Source organism: Drosophila kikkawai, chromosome 2L (assembly GCF_030179895.1).
Source record: "Drosophila kikkawai strain 14028-0561.14 chromosome 2L, DkikHiC1v2, whole genome shotgun sequence".
In the NCBI taxonomy this organism is placed as follows: domain Eukaryota; kingdom Metazoa; phylum Arthropoda; class Insecta; order Diptera; family Drosophilidae; genus Drosophila; species Drosophila kikkawai.
In genome coordinates this window covers 28,319,805-28,332,242 of record NC_091728.1, presented here as the reverse complement: position 1 = coordinate 28,332,242, position 12,438 = coordinate 28,319,805, and the positions used below count along the sequence as shown (strand labels likewise).

General features: G+C 36.5%; 1 protein-coding gene across 2 annotated transcripts in view; it reads right to left on the bottom strand.

Moving 5' to 3' along the window:
* The window catches only part of Nipped-A (Transcription-associated protein Nipped-A), a 177,043-nt gene that overhangs the window by 13,049 nt on the left and 151,556 nt on the right, over nucleotides 1-12,438 (bottom strand). For both annotated transcript variants that reach the window (XM_070283344.1, XM_070283345.1), the window contains 2 exons: nucleotides 11,345-11,881; nucleotides 8,583-8,711 (listed from right to left, as the gene is read on the bottom strand). In XM_070283344.1, coding sequence (XP_070139445.1) covers nucleotides 8,583-8,711; nucleotides 11,345-11,881 — 666 coding nt within the window. The remainder of the gene's footprint in view (nucleotides 1-8,582; nucleotides 8,712-11,344; nucleotides 11,882-12,438) is intronic.

Genomic DNA, 12,438 nt, shown 5'->3' with positions numbered 1-12,438 from the left:
ATTAGAACGCAGCACTCAATTACATCCAAAGCAATGCTAAAAACCATATTGCAGCAGGAATGGGACCAAATAGCCGAAGCTGAGACTGAGAAGTTGGTTAATTCTATGCCAAGACGTCTCGCCGAAGTCCTAAAACGGAAAGGTTATCCAACCTCATATTAAATTGCGATAAAATGGCCAATAAATGCAACTATATTCAGCTGTACGCAAACTTTTGAAAGCATGTTATTTTAGAGGGTTTTGGCGAAACACGAATTATAGGGGTACCAAAGAAGATACAAATTTTCTAAAATATGGAATTTGAAGGTAATTGCTACGACTATCCGTAACAAAAATCATAATGTTTTTATATCACGTCTAGCCTAAGATTTTATCTGTCAAAGTGACAAGTTTAAAAATATTTGCCCTGTACGCAGAGATATGACGCTGAGTGTATGTATGTATGTCCATATGCCTGCGCATTTTGATTTTAAAAATTCTGGAAAACACGCACAAACTTGCATACATACATGTGTAAAACGACATACACCGGTAAATTTCGCGGAAAAGAACGCACACACACAGAAATTTATGTACATATGTATGTACATCCCAGCACATTGCATTTTGAGCATTTTAAAAAAGTATCTTGGTGCTTGTTTTTCAGGTGGGAAAGTAAGTTGGAAGAATTCCCACTACTTTTAATTATCTTTAAGCACAATGTGCATTTCGCTGTAATTCCATTGAATTCAGAATAAAATTCTTTTGCCGCACTCATAATCACACGCGTCTCTTTTTTCATGTTTGGCTTAAGAGTGACCAAATATAAAAATATCGGAAATATCATCACAAAAAAATATCATAATCGCCTATTTTTGCCCAAAAAATATCGCGATGATAATATTTTTTTTAAGAGAAAAAATATCGATATTTTGATATTTTGATATATTTCCGACATCCCTAGTTAGGACTGAAAACTTTGTCCGATTTGGGAATGTTGCAAGAATAAGTCTGATTTAGGTATGTTCACTTTGAGTAAGTAGTATGAAAAAAACTGAATAAATCGGCTTGAGATGAGAGCGAGGAAGGATGAGTAATGGGTTTACGTTTAGTTTTAACAAAATTATAAAAAACGAAAAATTATTTATAAACGATAAATAGCTAGATAGGACAGTTTGAGAAAAAGATTCGATTTTTATTTATAAGGCGGATCAACTCTTTGGTAAACCAAAGAGGCTTATTAAATGTTGAATTCATAGCACTATAAAAAATATCCACGGCATCAGCGATGTCAGTGCATATGTATAGATCAGACCAATTATAATCAATTATAAAATTATTCAGCCGTACGAAGTCTTTCTTGCGAAAGCAGAGGACTTTTTGGACTTGACAATCAGATTTATTCCGTAAAACAGTCCCAATGTCAATAGTCACATCGAATGAAGGATGATAGAGATCTTCGGGTTGCGTCAGGGGCGCCACCCTAGCTAAACCAACTCTTGCCGGACCAGAGACAAAACAAAGATCATGGAAGCGTTCTCAGAATTTCATACATGGTTGACTTGGGACAGCGAAATGTCAAACAAGCCAGAAATAAATACCAAATAGCTCCTGGGATGTTAAAATCACCAAGAACTACAAAGTGGTACGTATCCGAAAGTCTTTCGGAAACCAACTGGATAGGGGAAAGATGGTTCCAATAAATAAGAAGTTCCGGCAATGGAGGAATGTAGGAACATGTAATAAATATGGAACTACCATTGACTGATAGCTTCACGCAAAGGAATTTAACAGCGTTGCACTCCTCGAAAGTTATTAATTCGGACGTGAGAGTGGAGTCGACCGCTATAAGGACACCTCCCCTATGCATGATAGGCCGATTTAGCCGGTATACTGTGAACAAAGCTGGAAAAACTTCGGAGCTCAGAATCTCCGGCTTTAACAAGGTTTCTGTAAACACAATAACTTGGGAAGCAAATGAGACACTATGAGACAGAATATAATTTAGGAAGCCTACAACGTAAGCCTCTTGCATTCTGATAGGAGATACCAAGCAGTTGGTTGTTTTTTTTTATTGATAGATAGGCCCAGTGTTCGAATTGGTCCTAGGAAGAGTAATTCCTTCTGGCCGCATTTTCTTTTTCTTTGCTTCGAGCACCTTGACAATCACGAGTTCTGGCCAGATTTGGGCTCCTGTTTTGCCTTAGATAAAGGCTATTACATCTTCCGATGTTTGGTCAAACAAATAACTGTTTCGTTGACGGTATTGCCATAAGGGGATTTGGCAGGGCAGACTGATTATCTGCCTTTCCAATTTCGGCCGGTAGTCCGGGCCTGAAACCCTGGCAGTAAAAAGGACTGGCCCCCAGGGGATGAAACACAAATGGAACACACGGGGGGCACGGTCTCTCCCGCGACACATTCGGATCCCAATTTTTTTCTTGCACTCGATCTCAAGATTGACTCTGCCAATGAATGCATCCGAGGCCTACATGCGCTAAACTGTGACTGTGGCTATTTCATAACTTGTTATCAAAGTTAGGTTCCGATATCAAACAAGCTTGGGCTTACTGTAGCATGTCATCCAAGGAAGAGGTCGCAATAATTTGTTTTTGTTCATTTTTCGCTCATTATGATACTATGGAGTTTTTTCAGGATTTATACGTTATACAACCCCAGTCCATACAAGTGGATCAAATCAATCGTCTCGAGAATGTATATTTTGTCAAGGACAGCAAAATATATATATAAGCATGTTCTGATTTCAAGGACCTGGACTTTCTTGAACGCCGTACTTTCGCCAAGGATACTAAGGTTTGTTTTAATTGCCTAAGTCGACCGATTCACGTTAACTATTATTCATCCAACACTTGTCGTCATTGCAATGCTAAGTAACACACGCTAGTCTACCCGGAAGATTCCAGATTCAGTAGTAACCTGAATGTTAGTCTTGATGTCACATGTGTTACCTACATTGGCAAGAATAGTTGGCCCGCATCTCGGTAGTTGGTTTAGGCGATAACTCGATTGAAGTTAGCTTCACATCACTTTCAAGAACGACGACCGCATTATTCGAGCAAGAGTCGCTGCTTACGGTTAGTTGACCCGACGTTTGGAGCACTGGGAAAATTCTACATTATTTTAGGCGCTGATCAATTTTGGAAAATCTATTCTGGACATCGCCGACAGTTTGGTCCGTCGCACTACATACTAATTTTGGTTGGGTTAATATGGGCAGCTATAATGATTGTAATGAAGATTCTACGCACGCGCAAGTCCCCCACGCTTACGAAGATTTGTATCCACTAGTTCGATCATTCATGGATATGGAACAAGAGCATCCGACCAAAGCCACGATTGACGTTAAAGATCATGCAGGGCAACATTTTCTTAAAACTCATGCTTGCAGAAAGGATGGTGCATACATTGTTAAATACCCATTCAATAAACTCATCTTGCCACTTGGCTTTACGTTGCCACAAGCTTTAAACCGCTTCACCCCATTAGACAGGAAATTGCGAAAATTCCCTGCGCTCAAACAAAAACATGTCGACTTCATCGAGGATTACTTGAACAGAGGACACATGGAATTGATACCTGCAGTTGCAGCTGGTGAGGATCCATTACGCTGTATTTAAAGGGATTTATTTGGAGTATGGAATTATTTCCGTCAACATCGTTACGTATTTTGAGCTTATATCGAGAAGATTTTTAGAGGCATATTGGTATTGTATCAGACGAACCCACGCAACGTATAGTATGGAAAAAGGAGGAGCACGCCCCGCTATATCACTATCGATTGCTGACAGTCACATATGGTTTAGCTTCATCGTCGTTCGAGTCCTAAAGCAGCTCGCGACCAACTACGCCGAAGTTTATCCGAACGCTGCTGTCGTTCTTGACAGAGACACGTACGTCGATGATCACTAGATGCGACAAAATTAAGGATCTTATTTCGTTTAAAGATGAAATGATTCTGCTTCTGAGCAAATAAATGCTTCAGCTCAATTCAAACTTCGAAAGTGGAGCTCGAACAGTTGCACCCTATTATAGTCATTGCCAAAGGAGATTTGTCAGTATCCATCTGAGCTGTTCATATATCAAATACCTTTTTTTAAAACTTGTCGAGTTCATCGTTACATATCAGCACCGCTTCAAACAATAAAAGCATTCATAAACTGTTCCTATTTCCAGAATCAATTGTTTGTCAGACTCTGAAAACCCTTTTTTTAACGAGGAGAGAGTAATGATAAACATGACGCAAAACATCCCACAATTTTGCCTAAGGAATTTCCAATATCTGTTTTATTAGTTTGATACCAACATGCTCCATCGTTACATGCTGAAGTCGGATAAACGTTTCAAAACTGTCGTCCGTAAAACTGATTTCAATTGAAGAACTTGCAGCTAAGACTCACGAGTTCTCAACTTATTACTGATTTACCCGAGTTTAGAGTTCAATCCTCCCGCTGTTTTTTCATCACACTGGATTGGATTATGCTAGTCCAGTGACGACCAAAGCACCTAAAGGTGGGACACCAAAATTTGGCAAAGCTTGGTTTGTAATCTTCGTTTGTCTATCTACAAAATTAATTCCATGTGAATGAACTGGTCAGCGATTTGACAAACCTCCGCTTTTATTGCCGCTTTCAAATGCTTTTTGTCTCGACCCATATCGGGACGCATATCGAATTTATATTTGGACAATGGGACAACTTTTCATGGAGCTAAACGAGACTTAAATGAAATGCAACGGATCGCAGTTGCCTAAAGTCAAAACGAAGAGATTTTGAATTTCTTGTCGAGTCACGAAAGTAATTGGCTTTGGAGCACTAACATTCCAGGAATATTCGACCCTGTTAATTTAGATTGAAGGGCTTCTGAATTCTCGCTCATTCTGGACACCCCTTCTTAGCCTCTCACTTTGATACCAGAGCCATCTGTCCTGGATGTAAACATAAACAGACTAAAGCGCTAAAGACAATTGCACGCCAAGGATCAAGGATTTGAGAATTTCAGTACAAGCTTGCACGAAATGGCAGCATTTTGCTCGGAATATTGCCATAGACACTCTGATTGTGCTGAAGGACTCAAGTCAACCGCCTAGCAAATCATACTGGCCAGGATCAAAGGGTCGGTGTGGGCACAATTAAAACTGTCAGAGGAATCTAAAATCACCCCATTACTAAAATTGCTGTGCTTCCTTTGAACAGTAGCTTCTTTTCTCAATTTACGTTGCAAAAATCATAACTTTGAACCAAATAAGATATTCCAAAAATTTAAACGGCATTTGACAGGTAATTGTTGTAAAATTTATATATGAACTGTATAATGCGCCACGCCTTTTTATAGGGTATCAAAGAGAAAAAATCAAATTTTTCCTATAAAAACGAATTTTTAAAAGTTGCTTTTGTTGTTGCTTTTGTTTATATAAAATAAAAATATGTTGAACTATGATTTTTTTTTTATTTCAATTTTTGCTTTTATTTTTGGTTCATTTTGAGTACTTCTTACTAAATATGATATATTCTTATATTTTGGGAATTCCTAATAAACTTCTGAACTATATTCATTTGATTTTATTTCTTTTCGAGACTTTGCATGCCGCGGAGATGGAATAAAAGGGTCAGAAGATGTTGCCAACTTGTTGAATAGGTCCTCATTTGCAGTTGCTATACATTTTGGTAGATTCTGGTATATTTTACCCTGAGTTGTTCTAGTTTTTTTCTTCGCATTTCCAGAGTCGCAGCTGAACCGCCACAAAACTGTGCGCGTTAGTATATATTTTGTTAGTTAGTTAGTATATTTTTTGGAATGTATGAAATTGTATTGGTATTTTGGTATATTTAACATTGAGTAGTTTTGGTTTATGTCGTTGCATTTTCGCAGACGCAGCTCGACGCAGCCGATGAAAGTTAATTCTTGTCCAGCAAAGATCCACGTAACTTATAGACATAGTGTAGTCGGTGGCTATCATCGGCTTCAGAAGTTATAGACTACTTTTGCCAGAAAAGGTAAAAAAAGGACACCTGGCAGGTAGCGATTTACCTGTTCAAGCCTAAACTAAATAGCCATTTTTTTTAGGTTCATTAATTGTTTATCTATCATTAAACGTAAAAACCATGTGTAATATTAGCTGAAAGTCGTCGCTAATTGTTTTAGAGGCGCTACTGTACGTCGTTCAGAGGGGCCGGTATGTTAAGATATATATAGATCGGTTATTTAATCGAATATTATTGTTAAAATTATAATTTTAATGGCTTCTTTACTTGTTATAATTTTCAAATAATCGCACCTAGTTTATTGCTCACATGCGTATTTTTTACGACATTAAAGCCTTAAGGGGTTATATACAGTTCTACCGCAAAAAAAATGAAATTTTATCGATTTTTTTTACACCATAAAAAATACTTATTAAAAATGTTTTGCCGACGTAGTTTAGTACATGTTTCTGGGTACTTAGAAAAATTTTTTCATAAAAAACAAGAAAGGAAGGTAACTTTGGCACGCCGAAGTTTGTATACCCTTGCAGATTGGTTTTGATGTTTATAGATTTAAATTATGGAAACACTCATAACACAGAGTTTTATTACATTTTACCTATACTTATTATGTTTACAGTTTGACAGTTACAGTTTTACATTCCCAGCTTTACATAGTCTATATATTTACCGATCGCTACTATGGCAGCTATATGATATAGTTGTCCGATTTTTATGAAATTTATACCGAAAATAATTCTAAAATAATAAAAAAAAGCTTATATCTTAGAGTTGATAAAAATACGCTGAAAAACAACGAAGTTCTATATTTTTCTATTAATTTCCCGATCGTTCCTATGGCAGCTATAAGATAGTATAGTCGTCCGATTTTCATGAAATTTTTATCGAAAATCTGAAATAATACAGAATGGCCATATCTAAAAAATGGAGCAAAAATATTGAAAAACAGCAGTTATAATTTTTTTTCTTAAAATTTATCGAACATTTGTATGGCAGCTATATGATATAGTCGTCCGATCCGGCCCGTATATAGCAGTGAGAGTATATAGAAGAATATTTGCAAAGTTTCATTTAGATAACTTTAAAACTGAGGGACTAGTTTGCGTAGAAACGGACAGACAGACGGACATGGCTAGATCGACTCGGCTGTTGATGCTGATCAAGAATATATATACTTTATAGGGTCGGAAAGGTCTCCTTCACTGCGTTGCAAACTTCTGACTGAAATTATAATACCCAGCAAGGGTATAAATATTAAATAATAAAAATTTTATGGCCGGAGTTCCAAGATCGTCTTTTCTCGATGGTGACTTGCGGTGGACATCATATCCCGATAACGGTTCATCCGAAATCAAAAATTCAAAAATTCGTTAGAGGACTAGCTATTATTATAATAAATAAGTGGTCAAAATCTGATGTTGATCGGATTACTAGTTTTTAGTAATCGTGTCCACCGCAAAGGTAATTTCTAAAAAACAAGGGTCTGAGATAATCGCGTTTAAAGTTTCAAGTTTGTTCCGGCCGAAGTGCAGGTAGTGCGGTATAAATAGCTACAACTTCGGTTTTAATGCTCCGATCGTTAGAGTTCGTGTGAGAGTATTCTCAACAGTATATACTTAAAGAATATGCAATAGGTTAGGTTAAGTTAGACCGGACGGCCCTCGAGGGGCCACACATAGGCCAATATGGCCCATAGCTATCCGGGGAAACTCCTGGATGGACCTAGAGACTATTTATGCGGGTTTCGAGATCCTTGAATATCAAGGTGTTTTTCGCCTGGCTTCCTCCTGGAGGCATCTTCTAGCGATGCCAGAACTGGAGAGCCTAGGTATCTCATTCTTGCCCTCGTTAGGGCCGGACATTTGCAAATGAGATGCTCCAAGGTTTCGATTGCATCGGATTCATCACATTTCCGGCATTTGGCGTTGTTGGTAATACCAGGCTTGACTGCATGTGCAGCAGACCTGTAAGAATACCTACTAACATTCTGCAGTCCTTCCGCGGAAGATGCAGCACGTAGTGGGTGAGTTTCTCGTTGTGTTCTTTGCACATGATTTTTGATATTCTGCAGAATATGCAATAAAAAAAAATGGATTTTTTCATCTATCACAACTGTATATAACCCCTTAAGGTCACACTGATAGCCAAAAATGCATCATAGGTGCAATATTTTTTCTTCTCGTTTTATGTTTTCGGCCAGTCGTTTCTGTCGTATAGTTGATCTGGATTCGCAACCGCTCCGTTATCACAGCCCGCTAAAACCACATTGTAAAACCGCTAATATTTAAGAAAAACTCAAAAATATAAAAAGGAAATACTGTCCACTTCAATCATAAAGATCTTTAAGACATCGATGTCCGCGAACATCGATTTTTCTCCACCTCTGGTACTGACCAACTGAGTATCTGTGCGATGACCAGTGAACAGGTGGGTCACTGAGCTATGAAAAGTGGCAAACTAAGAAGTGAGTAGGAGGTAGGGAGAAGTGGAGATGTGAGCAATATGAGTTTATTTACTATTTTGAAAAGAACTTTAAGAGAAAGCGACTTTTAAAGGATCCATATATGTACATATTTACATGCGTACAAAAAGATTACTTACCGTACATGAAAGTTTTCCAGCATAGCCAGCTTGTTCAGCAGTTTTATGCTTTTCTCGTTGTTCAATTTTTAAAGTTAAATATAAAGTCCGGATTGGAAAATATACCGCTTGTGGATATAGGCGTCCAATCTAATAAAAAAAAGAGAATCATGGATTATATCATTATAATATAAGATCATTGAAGTAACTTCTCCTTAACATTATTTAGTTTAATAGAAAATCTATATGCAACTCTTATGCTACAGATGGCATATCAAGCAGTTTTACTTTTACCCATACATTTTTATACCCTTGCATAGGGCATAGCGACATAAGTCCGCGCGACATATCTCCGCGCGACATATCACTTTAAAACGACATAACTCCGAGCGTAGACATGTCGTTTGTAGTTCGGCGGAGATATGTCGCTTTAAAGCGACATTAAATATAGCAATATTTACTTAAATCAAATTTTATTTATATATATTGATCAATTTCCAACTAAATGAACTCTTTTTTATCCTTGTATATCATTCCATTAATTTATAAAAATTAAAAAACTAAAAAACTGCTACATTTTCCTGAACAAAAATTTTTGGCACACCGAACCAAAAATATTAAAAACAAGAAAGGAAGCTAACTTCGGCACGCCGAAGTTTATATACCCTTGCAGATTGGTTTTGATGCTTAAATTATAGATTTAAATGATGGAAACACTCATAACACAGAGTTTTATTACATTTTACCTATACTTATTATGTTTACAATTTGACAGTTACAGTTTTACATTCCCAGCTTTACATTTTCTCTACATTTACCGATCGCTTCTATGTCAGCTATATGATATAGTTGTCCGATTTGCATAAAATTTTTACCAAAATTCTGGAATAATAAAAAAAGCTCATATCTCAAAGAAGGTGGAAATACGTTGAAAAACAACAAAGTTATAATTTTTTTCTATTAATTTCCCGATTGTTCCTATGACAGCTATAAGATATTGTCGTCCGATTTCCATAAAATTTAAACCGAAAACCTGAAATAATAAAAGAACGCCATGTCTCAAAAATGTTGAAAAACAGCTAAGTTATAATGTTTTACTTTAAATTTATCGAACATTTGTATGGCAGCTATATGATATAGTCGTCCGATCCGGCCCGTTCAGACATATATAGCAGTGAGAGTATATAGAAGACTATATGCAAAGTTTCATTCAGATAGCTTTAAAACTGAGGGACTAGTTTGCGTAGAAACGGACAGACGGACGGACAGACGGACATGGCTAAATCGACTCGGCTGTTGATGCTGATCAAGAATATATATACTTTATAGGGCCGGAAACGTCTCCTTCACTGCGTTGCAAACTTCTGACTGAAATTATAATACCCTGCAAGGGTATAAAAAGGCCACGTGAATACCTCGGGACACTTATCCTTTAAGAAATGAAGTATAATTTTTTCAGATCGGATGATTTTGTGGACAGTTAGGATGTACACCGCAAACCAACTTTTTTTGGAGGCGACTGGAAAATTTCAAAAGTATTGCTGGGACAAGCCAGAACATTTATTTATTATTCTCAATAACTTAGACTTGACTGAGCCAAGTTGCTCAACATGTCCATACCAACATTTGCTTTATTAGGTTGTTGCCCAGCATCCTTTAGCAACATTTCTCTTCAGTCAGCTTTTCTTTTTAATATTACCTACATTGCTTTGGATACCGGGTATCTCATAGTCGGTCTCACTCGACCGTAGCTTTCCTTCTTGTTTTTAACTCTAAACGTACAGTAGCGCCTCTTCTCCTTTTACGTTGCAAATATCATAACTTTTTAACCAAATAAGAGATTCCCTATAACTTCGCTACCTCTAAATATTTAGCAATACAAAATGTATCAAAAATTGCTCGAATGTTGTGTTATTATATGGTATTTAATTCTAACTAACTAACTAACTTTCGCCGTTTTGCCACATTAATTTGTTGAAAAGTCGCCCGTTTTGCACTGAATTAACAACCTTATAGAAAAACCTGTCTTAACTGTCTTACCGGAAAATCAACCAAACCCTATGCCTAAAATTGAGTTCGCCATTAATCATTGGCAAATACATAGACACACAATTCAATAAAAACTTTTTAAGCATCGGTAAAGTGTAAATATAATTTTAGGTGCATACGCAGCAAAAGAACGAGCTGTTATACAAAAATCGAGAGAGAAAGAGAGAGAGCGAAATTATGCGTTATGCAACATTAACTTCCTTGGTTGCAGCAATTTGCAAAGGGAGCTGCCGAATAGTGAGTCAAATGGACTTCATTACCTTCTAAATTTAAAATTAATTAAATTCTAAAATTACGTGCTGGGTATTCCCCATATCACTGAATGACTGAACTGCTGAAAATATCGACCATATATTTTGCCGTTTGGGGAAAAACACAAAAAAGTCACCCGCTATAATTTCAACCAAAACCCAGTCGCAAGACATTGATATACTTTATGAACTTTACAATATAGTCCTTAGTTATTTGAAACTATTACTTTTAGTTATAAAACCTTGATGTATAGCCATACTGCCTTTTTAGTTCTTTAGCCGATATTTTCAGCGACTTAATGACTGAAAAATTCGAAACACTAAATTGGATATAAAAGTTGTCTTCAGATTTTTAATTGGACTTTGCAGTTTTACGAATACTTATAATATAATCTCACGAGATATTGTAATGTCTGGATTGCATGCAATATTGTGTTTATTTTTAAGCTGTGGTGATTTTAAAATGATTTAAGTTCTACTTACTTGACTTAAGAGATTTAATATAACATCACCGTCAAATTGTTCCAAACAACACAATAGTTGCGGTACCCAGGGTAGCCAGTAGGAGGGTGGAATGCCAGACACATATTTTTCCAAAGTTGATATGAGAGTGTTTGATTGGTTATCATAAGACATAAACCACAACACCTTCGCAATATATTTTCTAGTCTTACTTTCGTTTTGATTACGACATGCATGCAAATAACAAATTAGTGCATTGGCAGCTAATGCAATTTGTTTATCTCTTAAAAACATTTGTTCCATATAATCTCCCCACATCGCCCAGGCTTTTGTAAGACCATCATGAAGCTGAGCAGCAGCACTGAATGATTTTCCTGCTTCTTCTGTTCGTCCAATTTGGGCTAACAAAAGCCCTTTAAGAGCATAAAATTCGGCATTCATTTCACCAGTGAAGTATTTTAAATTTGTAGACTCAATAACTTCCAAAGCTTCATTAATTTCATTTCGTCCGGACGTTGATGGCATTTGAAGATAACACTTTACTTGTTGTCGAATTTTCTAAAAATAAAATTGAGACAAAAATAAATTACATAAAAATAAACCAACTTCGGAAAAACGAATGAAGTATATACTGCTAATTGTAATGACCATGCAAACAGAAAATAAGGTGTGCCGGAGTCGGGCCCCCTCCCTTCCCTGCAAATAAGTCAACATTATGAAAACTGCGGTCCCAAAGGAAACCCACCCGTCAAATACTAAAATCAAATCAAAATAAAAAAACTCTTACCTCTCTATAAGAACGAGGTATTTGTATCACTCTTTTGTATTATTATGTACAAGACCCTTTATACCTTATCTTCTATAGTTTAAAACAGTGCCTTCGATTTTAACAACGCCACAAAAAGAAATTAATTGATGTAAGTAAACTCCCGGTATTGTAAGTTCGTTTCGACAGAGTGTTTTTATAAACTAAATTCGATCACTTTATGGAACAAACGCATTCAAAGTAACTAAACTTAAAGTTATTTTCAAAATAACGCGCTGGCTACTAATATATGCTTTATGAAGGAAACGAAAATTAAGTTATTGCTTAGATAATATATCCAGAATATCAA